Source organism: Stenella coeruleoalba, assembly GCF_951394435.1.
Source record: "Stenella coeruleoalba genome assembly, chromosome: 14".
NCBI lineage: Eukaryota > Metazoa > Chordata > Mammalia > Artiodactyla > Delphinidae > Stenella > Stenella coeruleoalba.
Window position 1 is genome coordinate 74,061,002 of NC_137160.1, and position 19,350 is coordinate 74,080,351.

The 19,350-nt window shown below is 54.9% G+C and overlaps 1 protein-coding gene across 7 annotated transcripts in view; it reads right to left on the reverse strand.

Annotated features, from left to right (window-relative positions):
- Positions 1-554: 554 nt before the first annotated feature.
- Positions 555-19,350, reverse strand: part of HECTD4 (HECT domain E3 ubiquitin protein ligase 4) — a 190,556-nt gene continuing 171,760 nt past the window's right edge. For 5 of the 7 annotated variants that reach the window (XM_079942071.1, XM_079942069.1, XM_079942070.1 and 2 more), the window contains 14 exons: positions 17,863-18,086; positions 17,623-17,774; positions 16,155-16,261; positions 15,330-15,453; positions 12,245-12,435; positions 10,978-11,124; positions 9,786-9,905; positions 8,968-9,123; positions 7,236-7,339; positions 6,762-6,983; positions 4,656-4,822; positions 4,173-4,368; positions 3,382-3,604; positions 555-2,812 (listed from right to left, as the gene is read on the reverse strand). In XM_079942071.1, coding sequence (XP_079798197.1) covers positions 2,676-2,812; positions 3,382-3,604; positions 4,173-4,368; positions 4,656-4,822; positions 6,762-6,983; positions 7,236-7,339; positions 8,968-9,123; positions 9,786-9,905; positions 10,978-11,124; positions 12,245-12,435; positions 15,330-15,453; positions 16,155-16,261; positions 17,623-17,774; positions 17,863-18,086 — 2,270 coding nt within the window. In that variant the 3' untranslated portion in view covers positions 555-2,675. Of the gene's footprint in view, positions 2,813-3,381; positions 3,605-4,172; positions 4,369-4,655; positions 4,823-6,761; positions 6,984-7,235; positions 7,340-8,967; positions 9,124-9,785; positions 9,906-10,977; positions 11,125-12,244; positions 12,436-15,329; positions 15,454-16,154; positions 16,262-17,622; positions 17,775-17,862; positions 18,087-19,350 lie in introns of those variants that run through there. The other 2 variants (XM_079942068.1, XR_013831213.1) reach the window with 2 other exon arrangements.

The following is a 19,350-nucleotide window of genomic DNA, read 5'->3' on the forward strand; positions in this document are numbered from 1 at the left end:
TGGCGGGGGGTGGGGGGGTATGTGTAGGATGGACACGGGACAGCGAGAAGAGGGCAGAGCACTGATTTTGGATAGTAGTTCTGAGCTAAGTCTTTACTGCTTCCCTGTATTTCCTTTTGCACAAAGTAGTTCTAAATCCACTGCCTGTGCCCAAAGGAGGACACGTGGTCTAAGAGAGGCCCAGACTCTTCCAGTGCAACAGTCCACTTGAGGAGAATCCTCACACTGGCACAAGAGTACAGACCAGCTCCAGGACAAGGAGTGGGCAGAACCTGCAGGGTTAGGTTTACCTTTGACTTTGGATTTCCATCCCTTTAATCAGACTTTCTGTATGAAAACCATAGACTATAAGGAGTCGAGTGGGGGGCAAGGGGTAGTTTATAAGCATAATGGAGTAAGAACCACATCAAGTGTAAAGAGACCATAATAATTAGAAATACTTTTAATTCCTAGCTTCTTGGCGACCCTCAAGTATCAGAGCCATCCAAGCATGTTGGCCTTCGAATCTTCTCAGCAAGAGTAGATGATCACACAACTCTTAAGGTAAATCAAAATTAGATGAAGGTTATTTATTGGTGTGACTTTTCCTGTCATGAGCTTCTTTTACACAGCAATGGTGTAAATAGCATCAAATTGAATGAAAAGTTTGTTAGATGCAACCATAAATAATTATAATAAATATACATCAAGTAACTTTACAGCACACATTTTTTTAGGGCCAAGGTTTGGATCTGTCTGGACCTCAATGTGCTCTCTGGGAGAAGCAGTCGTGTTAGCAGCAGGTATTTTACTCACAGCTGTCATCTAGTCAAGTGATGGGCCAACAGAAGCTTTCCAAACCCCTCTTGGGGAGGTAGCTGACAATTCTGAGTCCATTCAAGGGATGGAAAGGATGGGGGCGGGGGGGGGGGGGACCAAGATGGAAAAATACAGGGAGGAAAAACCACTTCTAGTAAATCCAAAGGCTCTTTCATTATGCAGAAATGAAATAAGAGGATCCTTGTTGTCAGGACTACATCCTGGCGTGACCCGCGCCCCCCCCCCCCAGTCAAGGGGGCTGTGGCCCCCAGGAGGCAGTGGCCTACCGTATTCCTTCCAATTAGGGAAACTGCTTGCAGGCACCTCCAGACATGACTGATCCTGCATCAAATGTAACTGATGCAACCGGAACAATTCATCCAGGTTTATCCTTTCCTTAGGTCGGGGAATCTTTTCTATGATGGTCCTTAATTCATTTCCTAAGAAGAACACGGAGGAGGTGGATGCGAATGCCTCTAACTCTAAAATCCACACACCTTTCCAACAGGCCAGGGCCACAGCAGAGCAGGGAGGAGCAAATCCTCTCTCACCAGCATTCACGCTCCAAAACCTTCTAGACAGCACTCACTCAGAACTTCCAATATTCACAATATTATACAATAAATACAGCGATGAGATTCTGTGAGAACTGGCAAGGCCCAAAATGACAGTGTCCAGCAAGATGGCATATGCTGCTCTCGAACAAAGTACCAGTGGACAAAGACCTACTCAGGGCACAAATGCACTGGGGCCGCAGGTGGGCTGCAGCAGCTCAGCCCTGGCACACACTCACATGGGGTGGGGAGGGGGTGCCGCGTGGGCCCGGCCAGAGGGGCAGAAGGACCCTGGTGTCTCCATCTGGACTTGAAGGTCTTAGTCACTGCAGTAGGCCCTGAATTGAGCAGAGCACCTCAGACAGCTCTTTTTAAAATGGGGTGTAGCCTTTCCTCTGCTCCTCACATCACAAATACCGTAGTGAGGAAGGGACGTTTCTGAGTACAAAAGTGGGGCAGGCTTGAGTCATGTGCTTTCCTGTTCTGAGCCTCAGAAAAAGGCCCCCAACGTGAGCACTGTCCCCCTAGCTCCAGGGGTCCTCTCAACTCCTGAGCTGGGACGCACCTGGCCTGGCTCTGCGTACTAAGGTCAGGGAGGAACCCTTTGGTCTTCTAATCCTGGGCAGCACTCAGTGGGAAACTGTCAGACCGGGGCCCAGAAGAGTCGGACAGCAGAGAGGGCTGTCTGGGTGGGAAGGGACGGGGGAACCACTGTGGGCTTTTCTTCAGGAAAACCCAGACCATGGACAAGGGTCTAAAGCCGGAAGATTAACACGTAAAGCTCCCTGTGTGTGTCTCCCAGGTTTGGGTAACTGGCCCAACCATTTCAAGATGGAAGGAGGCTTGCAGGAGCCACGTCCAGGAGAAACTCCAGCTCAAGGCGGAGGGGCAGGGCTGGCCACACACTTGTCTGTGAAGACGCTCTGCAGAAAGAACAGGTGCTCTGTGGGCCAAGGGCATCTCACTACCAGCTTCCTGCTGGGTGGTTCTATGATGTGGAACCAACTGGGGCCTCACAGCCTCAGAACCTGGTGGCCATGAAGGAACATGTCCAGGAAGATCAAATGAGACAGGAGCTGTCTGGGAACTAAACTATCCTACAAACATACCACAAATAGGTAGCAAAAGAACCAACCCATCACAAAACGTACAAATACATAAGGTTAAGTCTTCCAGGAGGTCCTGGAATGTGGACAAAGGTTCGGAAAAGCAAAATGTTGCCAACTCCTCACGCAGGGCCCCGGAGGGATGTGCTCGCAGTGGCAGGCTTCCTAAGCCAGCAGAGCGGTGCCTTGGTGACAGCCTAACTCGGGCTCCCTCCCCTCAGCCACTCAGGGGGTCTTCGCGATAGTGAATGGCACAACGAAGTTTCTCCAGCATGATTTCCAGAGAGGAGTACTGGGGAAGCTTGATCATGAACATGCAGGTCTCCACTCGGATGTAGCGAGAGTCTGGGGAACCTGTAGGAGAGACATCGGGCCAGCGTTAGAGCGCGGGACTGGATCCCAGGGAGGCCTGGCTGGACCCTCTGCCTCCAGGTTTGCCTCTCTGGGCTGCTCCAAGTCAACCCCAAGGCCCAGTCGGGGGGATGAGGGCCTGGGAGGCTGGATTCTGGAGGAGGAAAGGGCAGATACACAGCTGCTGTACAGCACAGGTACCAAATGGCTGACCCATGACAGAATCTGACCGCAGGCAGGTTTGTCTGGCCGGCAAAGAGTTTTGATTTTTTAAATTAATTTTGCTGCATTTAAAAGTTGGAAGATTAAAACACTTCTGGATTTTAAGCTTTTAAAAATTTCAGAAGACACGTCAGCGTCGGGCCTATACTGCCACTTGGCGAAGGTCAGGTTTGGGAAGCACATGGCCCCAAGCCCACCCCACCACCCCTGGCCTCTCTCATTTACATTTGGGCCTTGGTGTTCGCGGTCCCTCTCCATTGTTCTTCCCCCCTCATGCAGGGCCTAGCAGCCCCAGCTCCAAACGGGGCCCATGTGTCCCTACCTGGAACATGACCAGGGGAGGCCAGTACCTGCTGTGCCATCCGGGGGGGCGATCTTCATGGGGTATGGGGGCACATGGGCTGTGTCGGGGCCCCCGTCTTTGCAGGGGCAGGTGAACGGGATGCGCTCTTGGTTGCAGGCGAACTTGATGAACTTGCACAGCTCCTCCTGGGCAAACATCTCCAGTGCCCCCCAGAAGAACTCGATGTGCTGGTCCGTCTCCATCAGGCCCACCTGGTACATGGTGTGGGCCTGGGGAAGAAAGGTCGCAGACGTGAGCAGGCCTGGGCTTCTAACCCAGTGCCCCCCGACAAGGCTGGGCCCAATCCCGGGGCAGGGTGCAGCAGGGAATCGATGGCTGCAGGACACAGGGAGGTTACAATGATGACAAGGACCGCAAAGGCACACTGTCTGTGTGACTGTGGCCTACGCGCTAGGCCCGACAGCAGGGGTTCTCCATACATTACCCCACTGACCCCGCCGGGCAGGTCTTGTCACTCTTCCCATTACAGGTGAAGTCACTTGGGCAAGGTCTCCCAGCTGGCATGGGCAAAAGCGGGCCAGGCTGAACAGTGGAGGGGGCTTCACCTCAGGCTGGTGGCTTAATTCATGGGCTCGGGAGGCAGGGGATCTGCCACTTCCTGGCTGGGCGACCTTGGGTAAGTGACCTGTCTTAGCTTCAGTTTACACAGCAATGAGACAGGGGTGAGCACAGCTCCTCTCACATGTGAGGAGGACAGAGTGCTGGGGCCCAGGAAGTACTAAGACATGACAGGCCACTGCCAACATGCCTGTCAGCCCAGCCGGCCCAGCCACCGACCTTCAGGAACTCGAGGTTGATGTAAGGGAGGCCGCACGTCCGCAGCTCCATCTCCAGCGGGCTGAGCGTGGTGAGCAGCTGCAGGGGGATGATGGCGCCCAGGCCCGCGCGCACGGCTGTCACACACTCGACGTTCTGCAGCTCCCGCAGCCGCAGGCTCCGGATGGCTGCTGCGTAGATGTCCTTGTTCTCCCACCTGCGGGGGTCGTGGGTGAGAGGCGACGCTCAGGAGGCTGCTCCGGGGCCTGGGGGCCACACCCGCGCGGGCAGAGGCCCCCAGGCTGTTACCCGGATTTCCCAGGCCCGGCAGCTCAGTGAACTCCTCTCCTGCTCTGGGTGTCACCCGCCCCAGACCTGCTGTTTCTGAATAAAGTCCTTCCACTGAAGATACTCCACCATCTTTCCTGGCGCCCACCGTCCTGCCTCACACCCTCCCCCCAGTGGAAGCCGCCGGTCCCCTGACCTAGGCCCCCACGCACTCACGCCACAGGGATGTGCCGGCCGCGGCTGCACAGCTCCACCTCCTCGCCCGCCATGGTCAGGTAGGTGAACCGGCAGCAGGGCTTACTGGGCCCGTCGGGGCTCTCGATGGCCAGGTGCTGGGAGGCAATCTCGGCGCACAGGGCCTCCAGCTCGCTCTCGTCGTTGATCTGGAGGGAGGCACAGCAGGGCGGGGCTGACTGCCGCCCTGCTCCCCAGGCCCTCAGAAGAGGGAACCCCTTCCCCAGTTGGGCAGATGTCGGTCATTGTTCGGGTGGGGGCTACTGTGGCCTGGCCTGCCAGCCTTGCCATCAGTTCAGTGTTAGGCACGTGACCGAGGCCTCACCAGTGAGACCCAAATTACAGTTGCCCTCTTTCACTGGTGTGGACACGGCTGAAGGCGGTGCACCTCGTGCTGCTGGGGCCATCTTGAGCTCACTCACTGACGACATCATTGGAGCACCTGGATTCAACCCTGTCTGAAGCCAATCTATATCTGTACTTTTAGTTTTAAGATCAAATCACTAAAAAAAATTTCTTTCCTAAGCTGGTTTGACCTGGGGTTTCTGTCACTTGTCACCAGAGAGCCCTGACTTAATTCTACCTGTGGAAGGTACACGGGCTACCCCCTCCACCATCTGGCCCACTGACGTGCATGCTGGGCCACCGAGGAGAGGATGGGATCTGACCCAGGGGAGAACAAGCCTGTAGCCTGGGACAGTGAAGGCCGCAGGCAGGCACCCCCGACAGAAGTTCAGGGCATTTCTTTCTGGTTCATGTGCCTCCCCCGCCTCTCCCGGGGTGGTTCTGTCTCCCAGCACCGTCTGGGGCCTTGCCCATCCCCTCCAGACAGAAGCCTTGGCTGGACGGTCTGCCTGGACGCCGTCTTACCTCCTCTGCCTGCCTCAGGCCTTTGCTGCCACCCACGCCCCCAGGAGGACTTCTCAGAGCAGCGCCTGGCAGCTACTTATAAATCCCCAGCCCGTGGAGGGCGTCCTGCTTTGACCCTTTAAACAATTCATCGTCGGCCCTCTTTCCGCTGAGAAGCCAACTGCTGTCCAGGACCCCGGCTTTGCTGCTCCCGTGCGCTGGCTTCCCTCAAGTGGCAGCTAAGGGGACTACAGAAAGCCTGGCAACGAGGCCCCTCCGAGGGCCCTCAAGTCTGGCCAGTGGAGGCCGATCGGCCAACCCCTCCTTCAGCAGATGTCCTCTGGAGAGCAGCCTCGCAAGGCCTCTGACACAAAGTCTGCCCCCCCGGTGATCAAGAGCCGCCGGCCTCGGGGAGGGCTGGATCACGGGCCACCTCCACACTCTGCCGGGATGGTCTCTAACCTGAGGAGCGCGTGTGGGCCAAAAAGCTCAGGCTTTCCAGCTGGCCAGACCCGAGCTCTGCTAGTGGCTTTGCTCCCGGCCAGCCCACCGCTCTGAGCCTCACTTCCCTCCTGGCCTCACTGTGAGGGCTTCTGAACACAGCCCTCCAGCGTGGGCCTTACATAAACGGAGAGCAGTGGGGCAGCTCCCTGACAACAGACGTGAGCCCAGCCTGGCCTCAGCGACTCTGCCGAACCAATGGACGGACCTGACCACAGCCTGAGCAGCGACCATAGGTGGGCTGGTCTGCGTGTGGAGGGGAACGGTCGGACACTGCTGTGATCTCACTATCTCTGTGTGTCCCAAGGCACAGGGGAGGGAGGAAGAGCTCCGTTCCCAGCGCCCTGCCTAGGTGATACCCAAGAGTTGATCTCCTGTGCTCTTCGTGAAACTCTGAAACCAAGCTCTTAAAAGTGAAACTGGCTCTGCTTGGAGCACCTCCCACCCAACACTTCTACTCCTTTAGCTGCCGGGAACCCTTCACCCCTGTGTCCTCACGAGGCCCAGCAGGCTGGTTAAGTCACCCCTGGGCTGCTGCTGTCTGCAGGGAGGGAAGACTGAGGCTCCTGTCCCCCTGAGACAAGCCTGGCCAGCAGAGATGCCTTATGCAGCCTAATGTTCAAGAGATGGCAGTCAGTCCCCAGGTGGGGACACAGAGGCCATGGGGTGGCAATAAGGGCCCCAGGGGCACTGCTCCGGGCCCCACTGTCCCCCAGAAAACGTGGGCTTTTCACTTACACTCTCGAATTTCTTGACATAATTGTAGGTGAGTATGTCTGCTTCCTGCAGGTCTTGGTCAGGGTCCAGGGGCTCACCCACCAGCGTCTTCCAGAAGGAGGGCAGGAGGTCCAGGGGAAGAGGGACATCTGCTCGAATCGCAATTCCCAGCAACTGGCCCAGGAAGTGCAGCAGCTGCTCCTCCCCGTAGGTGATGGGGCTTGGGGTCAGGATGTACTTGCCCTGGAAGTGGAGGCAGAGGTGAAGTGACAGACGTGGGCCTCTGCTCCCCGCAGAAACATGGGTCCCAGGCCCACGGGACCCACGGCAGGCAGAAGCATGTCCAGCCAGAGCAGCAAGAGCACCGCCCAGACCAGGAAGGCTTGTGAAAGGGCTCAGAGCTGATGAGGACGCACACCCATGAGCCGAGCCCCTGCCCCTCAGGGAGCCGACCGCTGGGCCACCAGCCTTGGCTGCCCAGGCCTCGCGTCTTACCTTGTTCTTGTTGACGGCTGAGCTGGGGCACAGCAGGAGAAGGGAGAGCGAGGAGCTCTGCAGCTCTTTACACACCTGCCACAGGAAGTGGCGGAAGGAGCCGCCTGCAGGACAGATGGGGACCCATCAGCCTACCCTGCCCGCAGGCCCTGTCCCCACCGGGAAGTCAACTCCTCTGCCCCCTGGGCTGCGGCTTCGGTGGGTGGAAACAGAACCCGCCCAAGGGCTGGGAGATCCGGGCTCCAATCTGTGGGGCCACTAACTAGCTGCGTGGCTCCTGGGGAATCACTTCTCTGACGGAGCCAGCCTCCGCACCTCTACCTAGCGGATGGGGGCAGTCACTGTACCCACCTCCCAGGCTAGTTCCAGGGATTCAACGAGATCAAAGGCAGATCCTACGCAGGTCACTTCTCACAGCTGCAAGCTGACACCGATACAAGGGCTTGTGGGACCCGTGTCCGTCCCCTGCGCTGGGCCAAGAGCAGGGCCCCATGTTTTCCTCAGCACTGCCTCCTGCCAAGCCCAGGGCTCAGTGTGTGTCCAGTGAGAGCATAAATAAATGGATGGACACACGCAAAGGGCAACAACAATGATCAGCTCCTCTCCTACTGCCATTCCAAATGTGCCTTTGGGTTTCTTGCAAAACTCCTCTCTGTGGCTGGGTCTCCTCTTGCCCTTCCCCATGCATCCCATCAGTGTCCTCAGGTCAGGAAGCACTGAGGACAGCTGCGCTCGCGGAGGACTTGCTTGGGGACAGATGTCAGGGCCTGGCCGCTTCCACGGAGAAGCAGGACACTCCCGCCTGCTGAAGCCACCAAGGGCTGGGCTTTAGAATCCGACAGACCTGGGTTTGCACCCCAGTGATGCTGCTGACCTTGGGGGAGCTACTTAACTTGGTGGAGCCCCAGTTTCCCTGCCTGTAAAGTGGGACAGTGCTGGTGTCATGAGGAGTGTAAGGTGTTGAGCCTGGGCCTGGCACGTTCTGGTATCTCAATGAACAGAGCTGTTCTCAGAGAGCCTCCGAGGTGTGCCCAGAGGATGCCACGGCACTGGCCGGCAAGGAGGCTGCTGCGGGAAGTGTCCCATGATCAGGGCGGGAATGGGAAACAGCGCTGCCCCAAGAGCTCTCCCCACCCAGCGCGCCCAGTGAAAGAACTGTCTTCTCCCAAACAGCGCATTTCCTGAACGTCTGGGCTAAACGGACTGAAAGGACCACGCAGGAGCATGTTCTGAGTGGCCGTTCCTCCTCCCTGCAGCGTGAAATGGCAGGATGTGCCATTCTGATCAAGGGCCCCCCAGACCCCTGTCTCTCATGGGGCACACACAAGCTTTTGGCCCAACCAACCCTCAGCCAAGGGCTCTTCCTGGAAAAGAAGTCCAATCCACACTGAGGGCGTCTCTCCTCAGCAAGAAACGCACTCCTAGCACTGATCAGAAGCCCGGTCCCCAAGCCTGGACAGTGCTGGGCTGAGGTTCCAGGCCAGCGGCAGGTGCCACATCCCCAGGGGACAGGGGCAAGTCCAGGGGGGCTGGGTTTGGAGAGCCTGGACAGATGTCACTTGGGGGCAGTCCTGGCTTCTGTGCAGAGCAGGGTAATGAGGATGTGGCTTGACTCTTGTTAACAGGTAAGATATTGGGCCATTTAGGCTGAAAATAACCCCAGGAATATTTACATTCTAAACACAGCCTTCACCCTGAACTGGCTGACGGAGGGCCTGCGGGGGCCACTTACTGGTGCCGTGGACCTCCTCCCCAGTGAAGCGGATGTTGAAGGCATAGGTGGGGTCACCGCCACTCGCCAGTCTGACACAAAGCTGGGAGGATGGCACCGAGGCCAGCTGCCTGGCCGCCTGGCAGAAGTAGGAGTTTTCAGAGGCTCTGATCTCCCCTGGAACGAGAGAGGAAGTGCCAAAACCTCCGGGTGGCCATCCCCTGCACCCCAGCACAGGAGAGCCGCATGGCCAGGCCCCGGCCTGCTGGGGGCAGCCACGGCCTCCCTTCTGCTCCTGGAACATCTTCAATCTTTCACGTCTGCCACGTGGGTCCCTCGAGGAGCCCGCCCCCCAACCCCACCCTCCACCACCCCCCACCCCGTTCTCCACGTGGTCAGCCCCTCCCATCCTTCCACGTGTCTCAGGGGAGGCCCTGCACCTGGGCTCCTCTCACGTGCCCCTCCCGACATCTGTCCGTTCACAGGCTGTGGCGGAGACTCCTGGCTGCCTCCCCAATAACTAGCCTCCCCGCTTTTTTGGTGCTAGAGCCCTGATTTTAGCACGTCCACGGCCAGAATGAAGCCCACCTCCCCTGCACTGAGGCGCGGCCTGTGCCGCTGATGCCCCCTCCCTCTGCTGCCTGGATTGGGAGCTTGGGAGGGACTGGAGGGGGACGTCACAGGCTGGGACATAGAGCAGGGCAACAGAAGCACCCACGCCAATGAGGGATGTCAGAGCAGCCCGGGACTCTCACTTCTAGAACCTTCTCTTATGTGCGAGAAATCAACTAGTTGAAGGACTGCTGCCTGCATCCTCTGGTCTGTGTAGCTAATCTCACCTCCCACGATCTCCAGTGGGTCCAGAGTAATCTCCGGTGCCGCGTGGTCAGCTGTCCTCTGCACTGTGGCGTTCAGCACCCGATTCATGACGGTCACCTTCGTGTCATAAAAGATCAGCCCTGGAGGGAGGAATGCGGTAGAGGCCGGGATGGGGTGGCTTCCCTTCCTTCCCAGTCACCCCGAGGCCTGGCAGGGGCCACACTGTCCCCTGTGGGTCCGTCCAGTCTCTTCTGGGACAGCCCGCGGGCCCCCGGGGGGATGTGCTGCTGGGGGCATAAGAGGTCCCGCTCCACTGGAGGGTGATTAGTTAGTCTCCACCCAAATGTGAACGCAGGATTAAACCCTTGGACCCTGTCATGCCCACGAGACGCCTCGCTTGCAGGAATACAAACCCAAATACATAAAGAATAAGGAGGTTTCTGTGGCCACTTCTGAAACAGCAAAAAATAAAAACCACAGAAGTGTCTATCAATAAGGACATGGACACCTACACTGTGGACAGCAAGGCAAGGAGGGTGTGTGTGTCGACAGGCAGAGATCTGTGAAGCAGAGGTGCACAACAGAATGTATAAGAGGATACCCAGGTTTTTTTTGGTTTTTTTTTTGCGGTATGCGGGCCTCTCACTGTTGTGGCCTCTCCCATTGCGGAGCACAGGCTCCGGACACGCAGGCTCAGCGGCCATGGCTCACGGGCCCAGCCGCTCCGCGGCATGTGGGATCTTCCTGGACTGGGGCACAAACCCATGTCCCCTGCATTGGCAGGCGGACTCTCAACCACTGCGCCACCAGGGAAGCCTGATACCCAGTTTTTGATTTAAAAAAAAAAGACAAATGTGTGTGTCTATATGTATGTGAATAGAAAAGTCTGAAAGGACAGACTCATCTGTTAGTGATGGTCGTCTCTGGGATGCAGGAACATTGGAGGCAGCTAGTGAGTCAGAGCTTTACGTTTATGTATTTCTAAATAATCTGAAAACTCTTTCAGTAAATTTAGTTTTTCAGAGCATATTTGTTTTCTTCAGAGCATAATTAAAGTAACTGCTCTTGGGTGGAACCACTGCTCCAGAAAAGATTCGCGTGTCCAAGGACAGGCTGGGGGTGGGGGAGGTGGGGCCCTGGGCAGCTGCAGGAGTCCAGGTGATGCCGGAGACCCCACCCATCGGGGTAGGCCCAGGAGGCTCAGGCACTGACCTTTGGCCTCCTTCAGCAGAGCCGCGATGCTGTGCGTGTACATGGGCGTCTGGCGCAGCTCCACGAGTGGCAGGAAGAAGGTCTCGAGCGTGGTGTTCAGGGACTGCAGCAGGGCGAAGCGCAGGCGCAGGCTCTCGATGGGCACATCTGCAGGGCATGAGGGGCGGTCAGGCGGGGGCTCGGCCCAGCGAGGCCGAGACTCTCCGTCTGTGAACGATGCAGGTGGCCTGGTCGCAGGGAGGGACAGGGAGGCTCCCGCGGTGGGTTTTATCCCTGGAACCCAGAGGCTGTTGGTGAGTGAGAGATCCCGGCTTCCCTGAGCCTGTGCCAAGCAGCAGCAGAGGGCGAGGCCCGGGCTCGAAGGGGACCTGAGGGTCCACTCAGCCGGCCTTTGCGGCTGTGCCGGGGCTGCGTACCATTTGATTTTTAACTTTTAACTCTGAAGTAATTACAGGCTCATAGGAAGTTGCAGAACAAAGTAGAGTCCTGTGTACCTTTCCCCCAGCTCCTCGTGGTGTGACCTCACGCCTTGAAACCAGGAGACTGTTACATGGCACACTGAATTTTACTTGTCTGCCCTCACGTACATCTCCTCTCTAACCGTGAGACTGACGTTGGGACAGTTCACGGCCACGTTCACTGTCGCGGTATCCGCAAGAGAGCGAGGGCTCGGACTGGGGCTGAGTGAGGGTGAGCAGGCTAAGCGGGGCCCGAGGCGCGCACACACCCCAGCACCGGAGCGGCCCAGGGCCTGTTGCGTGTGACAGGGCTTATGTTCCAGGGGTGGATTTACGGAGAATGGCCGTTTCTGTGTGCGCGTTGTTGTTGTGTGCGTTCCTAGCTTTTGATACAAACATGCTGCTCTCTTGTAATTAAGGCTAATGTCTCTGACACACGCTACCAGACTGCCCTGACCCCGTCTCACCCCCAACGCCAGCCTGGCATCCGAGGCGGCCCCTAGGCAGGGGCCTGGGTGTGACGGCAGGGGTCTCGCCTCCCAGCCACTGCACTTGTGTCTGCCGCTTGGCTTGGTTGCGAGGAGCACATAATAAGGCCTCACAAACTTTAATTTGGCCACAATCACAACTTCTCGTATTTCTCTCCTTTTTATACCCACCTGTTCACAGCAGGTGTTCCTAGGGATTTTTGTAATGGGCACAGAAAGGGCATCTAGTCCTTCTAAACCACCCCGTGCCGTCATGGGGCAGGCCCCCACAGGGCGGTCCAGGGGGAGGACCCTGAAAGGCATCCCCCTGGGGCCACATACTCAAGAGACAGGCCACTCTGGGGTCGGCGGCGTCTGTGGGGTCCAGATACACCTCGTGGGGATGCAGCCGCGCAGGCGTGATGGCCAGGTGGCGGCACAGCCGGTTGATGTACTGCACGAGCGCCACGTCCATCTCCAGGGTCCACTTCCTGGAGGCCTTGTGTGCGTGCCGGACGTCGATGCAGGCACACCTGGGGGCAGGGAGAGGCAAGGTGGGGCGGCGGCCGCTGGGGGACTGCTGGGTTCCTCCGCAGCCACGTCCCAGCTCCCGGAGGACCTTTATAAGACAGCCTCGCCTCCCAGGCATTTCTTGGTGCCCAGCCAAGGTGCTGACTGCAGAGGAACTGCCTGTCCTGAGGGGAAAGCTCCGTTCTAAAGAAACAAGCTGAGCAGGCTGAGGGGATGGCAACACGCATCCCCACGTGCCTCCCTGCTGTCTGTAGGCAGCAGGGCTTTAGGGTTAAAGACGGGGCACTGGAGTCCTTGGGTGAAATCTAGGCTACAAAGCACACCCACTTCCTGAGCCTCAGTTTCTTCATCTATGAAATGGAGCTGGCGATAGCACAGGCTCGCGCCGTCAGGAGGAGTCACTGAGAGGACACCTGTGCTGCACACAGCACAGTGCCCCGCCCCTTCCGAGGGCACAGCACGTGCCAGCTGCTGGTGTTACTGAAGCCGTCATCTTTTACCCAGCGATCCCACCCCAGGGTTCCCCTACGCGGCTCCTTGAGCAGGCAGGCAAAGGTGTGTTTGTGAGGGCTGCCTTGCTACAGCAACATCAGCCATAAGCTACACCACCCCCAGTAACGGACTGCTCGGCAGCCGTTAAAGTCATCTGGTAGAACAGTATCAAATGACGTGGAAAAATGAAAAAAGCACACTGCAGGACACTATTTCCTGTCTGCTCCCCGCTACAGTGCTGAAAACATCTACTCCTGGAAAAATGGTGGGAGAGGTGTTTACTGAAACCTTTCCAAGTGATTACCCCTGGGCACAGAATCACAGGAAATCTCCTTTGTGTTTGAATATACTGCATGAGGTTTTTATCGAGTGTGTGTGTCCTTATTCTACGTTGAGCTATTAACCCAAGAAAGGCCTGCAGGCAGGCAGGTGGGTGGACAGGTGCCTCTCGTTCCAGAACCTGTGGCACCTCGAGGGGGTCACATGCCACACAGGGTGCATCGCGCAGAGGGTCCTGTCTCAGGGAGGTGGTGGAGCCTGGTGCCAGGCTCTCGTCACTGCAGGCCACCTCTGTCCTACCCTAGGAGTGCTCCCAGAGAGACCTAGCGCCTTCAGGAGGTGATCCCCTCTTCCAGGCTGGATGTGTCATCACCGTGGCCCCATAACACAGGTGAACCAGCCCTTCCAGCTCTTACAAATGTGTCACCTTGGAATTAATTTGCAGTCCAATTTGTCCCCTTTTCACTTGGAATGCAGTTTCTAGTCCAAAATAGGTGATTCTGCTTTTAACGAAAACCCCCAAAGTCGTGTCTCTTACTGGTTTCTAAAACCAGTCGAAGAACTTGGCCCTGTCACCATGATCCAAGGCCCATCTGGGCATCGACTCTGAGCCTTCAATGAAGGTACAAAGTGCTGGTGCCAAGCAGTAAACAATTTCTCAACTCTGAAAATGGGGTTTTAAAAAAGCATGCTTCTGGCAGCCATTCCTTTGAGGCCCAGTACATCTTGCTGTGGGAACGGGCGTGTAGGCCTGTGTGTGGCAGAGCCAGAGGGCGAGAGCAGGGAGATTTCTTTTGGTTTGCAGACATCTTGCCTGCTTGGGATTCACTTACAGCTAGAAAGGGGAAACCATATTTAGTTTGGCCCTGGAGACCTGGTGACTCGTGACCTTGCTGTGCTCCTGCCTGGGAGTGAGAGAGGGCAATGGAGAGTGGGAGAGAATGTGTGAGTCCAAAGAAAAAAGATTATTTGGAATAAGAAATCATCCCTGTTAGGGACTGAAATGTCCCCTTCCCGCCAATTCATATGCTGACGCTCTAACCGCCAATGTGACTGTATTTGGAGACAGGGTCTTTAAAGAGGTCATTAGGTTAAATGAGGTCACAGGGTGGGGCCCTAATCCAATAGGACTGTTGTCCTCATAAGAAGAGGGAGAGACACCAGGGATGCAGGCACACAGAGGAAGGGCCACCTGAGCACACAGCACAAAGGTGGCCGTCTGTGAGCCAAGGAGAGCCCTCCAGAGAAACTAACCCTGTAGACACCTTGATCTTGGGCTTCCAGCCTCCAGAACTGTGAGACAGTGAATTTCTGTTCTATAGAACACTGTTTCAAACAGGCTGGAAAATCCACATTAACAATTAGGAAATATGGGGAGGGGGAAGGGTAATCTGTGACAAAGTGAGACAGAGGCATGGACATATATATACACTACCAAACGTAAAATAGATAGCTAGTGGGAAGCAGCCGCATAGCACAGCGAGATCAGCTCAGTGCTTTGTGACCATCTAGAGGGATGGGATAGGGAGGGTGGGAGGGAGGGAGATGCAAGAGGGAAGAGATATGGGAACATATGTATATGTATAACTGATTCACTTTGTTATAAAGCAGAAACTAACGCACCATTGTACTCCAATAAAGATGTAAAAATAAATTATACTCCAATAAAGATGTAAAAAGTATAAAAATAAAAATATTGAAAAAGAACAATGAGAAAAAATTGGAAAATAACTCAATAGGCATTAAAAACAGGCCAGATGGAATGGCTTCCCTGGGAGTAATTGCTTGGGGAAGCGTCTAGTAGCTGAGAATAATTTTTTTTTTTAACATCTTTATTGGAGTATAACTGCTTCACAATGGTGTGTTAGTTTCTGCTGTATAACAAAGTGAACCAGCTATAGGTATACCTATATCCCCATATCCCCTCCCTCTTGCGTTTCCCTCCCTCACACCCTCCCTATCCCACCCCTCTAGGTGGTCACAAAGCACTGAGCTGATCTCCCTGTGCTATGCGGCTGCTTCCCACTAGCTGTCTGTTTTACATTTGGTAGTATATATATGTCCGGGCCACTCTCTCTGAGAACAATTTTTACACAAGGTATCAACTGGGTTGACAGCCTCTTACCTCTCAAAATGAAGATCGTAACCACAGGATAAAATCGCCCTCCAGACACTACGGATGTCTTGCTTGGCTCGATCAATAACAAACTTGTGAAATCCTTCCAATGTCAGGTACTTTTCCTCAGGGACTGATGGAAAAGTGTTCACAGTGTTAGGAATCGGTGAGACGTGGGGGTCCCACAACATGCTCCCACTGCACCCCACCCTCTCTTTCAGGGCCCAATTCATCTAACCCCCCCGTCTCCTGCCGTCACTCCAGGGTCTGTTAACAGACTGTCTCCACCCGACTGCTCAAGGACACACATAACCCCCAACCTGACGGGTCTGAGCAGCTGCCTCACCTCCTCGGGCTGGTGACCAAGTGGTGCAGCACTTTCCCCCCAGTCTCGTCTTTCTGTATCTCAGAAACATTCCCGACTGACTAAGCAATTTTTGTGACAATAATAGCGTTCTCCAAGTCTGCTTGGGCCTTTAGGAAGATAAGGTTCTCATGTCCCAGGTAAGTGCCCTTCTGGAAGAAAATTTCTGAGCAGATTTTCAATCTTTACTTTCAATCGCAATCATCTATTCTTCCCTTGGGAGTATGGTATTTCTGGAGCTGCTATTCTAACCTCCATCAGTTCAGGTCAGCAGAGATGGAGTCCTGGAGCAATAATCGCAGTTGGCCAGGGATGTCTTCCGTGTCTTGGGCAGGGCTGCCCTGCCTAAACTAAAACCCGAGGGAGCCAGGCGGTCAGGGAAAAGCAAAGAGGCTGGATCCCAGGCTGCGCCGCCATCTCTAGGATGGAAGCAGCCCCAAGCCCGCATCAGGCCCAAGTTGCTTGTTCACCTTCTTGTTTTTTGGTGGGTGACTTTTCTGGGTCCTTTTCGTCCGGCTTGCTCTTCTCCGGTGACTTCGGCTTCACAGTGGGCTTCTTCTCGCTCAAGGCAGTCCTGCTGTAGACCAAAGCACCAGAATCAGAATTCCTCACGCCCACACCTCCTCCTGGTGGGGGGAATGCAGAACCTCACCAGGCATTCGTTCACCCTCCCCCAACTACAGCTGATGGTTCAGACAGGGCGGGGGTCAAGATCAGCTTTGTTCTGACCAAGAAAAGTTTCCGGAGCAAATTATGAGGACAATTTGATGCTTTAAGATGTGGAAAATCTCGAAGAGACACTTTTCAAACATTCTTTCTACATACTTCAGAGCTGTGCTGTCCAAGGAGCAGGCACTGGCCAGATGTAGCTACGTAAGTTTAAATTGATTAAAGTTACAAGTCCAGTTCCTTGGTGGCACTCGCCGCACTTCAAGTGCTCAGCAGCCACGTGGTTAGTGGCCACTGTGGTGAGTAGCACAGACAGAGAAATGCACATTTCCATCGTCACAGAAAGCTCTATGGGACAGTACTGACTCAAAAGCCCCGTTTATGTATAATTAATTAATAAAATTTTAAGACACTTTTTTCTCTGACGACTTAAACAAGTCCTCTAGAGACTTCTGCTCCGTAGTACTTCACTACCTGAATTTCAACTTGAGCGTCATAAACATGTTTCTAAAGAAAATTCTACTAAGTATGTGTGCATATCCACACATGGAATATTATGGAGCTACTTTAAAAGAGGAACGGGGGACGTTCTTTTTGTGCTGACATCTCCAAGATCAGGAGTAAATAGCAACAGCAAGCTACAGGCATTTTGTACAGTTCCCGACCTCTGGGTACGCGTACACTTGCTCGTGTACACCCAGAACAGTTCTGCAAGGCTACGAAAGTGACACTGCAGCCTCAGGGACGGGAGCTGGGAGGCTTAAGGATGGAGAGGAAGAGGAGTGGCTTTTCACTGCATGCTTTTGAATATTGTACTAGTTTAGCCATTTACAATGTAACAAGATGAGACGTATGCACAAATAAAACATTCTGCACTTAAATGTTAAAAGCAGTTGCTACGTTGGGGGTATTTCAGTGTTTTCCAATATGCACGGGTGCACTTTACAGTCTTTCTACAATAACTGTGCATTATTGTGTGGGTAAAAGAAGTTAGACTTTTTAAACAATTCTGTACATTTTAGATGTTTTATTAATTCAGACTGGTCTGCTTTCCAGCCTGCATGGTCCAGATTTTACTATCCTTATGGGTAAAATGAAACGTTCTCTTCCAGCTGACGAAGTCAAGGACGAAAAGGACCCCGGCAGCAGAGCAGAGAAGAGCCAGATGTCTGGCTCCCCCAAGGTGCCGACAGCCTCCCAGGAAGCCTGCTAGGAGGTGGCCCCGCGTCCCCCTGCCCAGCCCACCTTCCGAGCTCCTCGGTCACCCACCTGACGCTGTTGAGCACGGTCTTGTCCTTGGCGGGTGGCTTGGTGATGGGCCGCTTGGTGCTCACCACCTTCCCGGGGTGCTGTTCCTTCCCCGCCTTGCTGTACTTGCTCTTGTCGAACTTGGGTTTTGGCACGCCGTACTTCCTCAGGATCTGCGGAGCACCGGAGGGCGGGGGGCTCAGACTCAGCCCCAGGGGCACGCAAGGCCCAGCACGGGTGCGGCGGGGATGGGGTGGCTACCTGGGTGAGCTGGTCCTCCAGCACCTTTTTGGGGGGCCGAACATTGGTGAAGAAGAGGTGGAGGAGGTTGCCTGGCGTCTGGGAGTTGATCTGCTCTTTGCTGAGATAAATGTCAGACACTTTGATGGGCTTTGCTGGTGTCAGGCTCAGCATCTGCTCTGAGTGGGCGCAGCTCTTAAATATCTCCGTCAGCACCTCTCTGGCCCCGGGCACCAGCTTCTCACCTGTTACAGAATGGAGGGAGGGCAAATGGTTCTGCAGTGAACACGCTACATCAGGATAAGCCCTGCAGCATCTGATTTACTTTTCATCAATGATTTATTTTTGAAAGTGGGTAATGGGTGGTTAGTGGTGATGATGAGCTGTCCGCTGAGACCTGGTGTCCCCTTTCTGCACGCACACCTCAGTTACACGCCCAGCCTTCTCTGCCGTGAAGTGTGGTGCCGTGAGGTGCGGCCCCGTGACGTGGGCCCCTCCTGGGCCAGTCTGCTTCAGGCAGGACACAGATGGGCTCCAGGCTAGGCATTTACAACTGGCCTCCTGTTTACATTTCTTGGGGCGAGAAAAAGATGGACTTCAGTCTGGACACTTGCAACTAGCCCCCTGTTTGCATTTCCTGAGACAGGAGATAGGTGGGCTCCAGGTTAGCTATTTAGAACCAGCCTCCTGTTTGCACTTCGAAATAGAAATAACAACAGGAACAGGGTAAATAGCCAGGCTTTGTTTCCTGTGGACACTTTGAGGTAACAGTTATGGCCGGGACAGAGAGGGGCTAAACCCTGTTCTGAGTAAAGATCAAGAGGTCACATAATATATTTCCCACCCTTGGGGCAAGGGAGACATTGCACATGCACAGAAAGGCTCCTTGGGGCTCAAAAAGGAAGGGGCACCACCCCATAATATGTGATGCCAAGGCCCTCCCATAGGCCTCTGGGGTGGAACCCATCTTGGAAAAAAGTTGCGCACGCCTGTTGGGGAGGGTCCTAGGGCAGGGCAGAGTGTGGAAAAAGAAACCAGGTAATTGGCCAAAGGTAAACAAAGATCCGGAAGAACTGCCCTATAATGCATGACTTCACCGCCTCCTTACTGGGCTCCTCTTCATTAGGGAGGACGCCCACACCCTTCCTCTCCCGGTGTGCATCTCTGCCTTGCTTCTTTCAACTCAACAAACTGTTTCTCTGTGTGTTCTCCCACTTATTGTTGTTCTGTGTCCCCAATAATAAACTTTGTACCTGTTTTTACAGTTCTCGCCTCCTTGAGAAACACATTTTTCAATGGGGGTGAGGGCCAGGGGAACTTTGCTTCTAGCCTCTAGCCCTTGCTGGTCCACCGGCTAGAATTCCTGGTTTTCATCCAGGCTACCCAGGTTCAATTCCTGGGCAGGGAACTAAGATCTCACTTCACGCCACGGCTCACTGCTGCTTCTCTGAGATCATGTTCTCTTCTGCACTCATCCCCGCCACTGGCTGCGTGGAGATAACAAGCCCC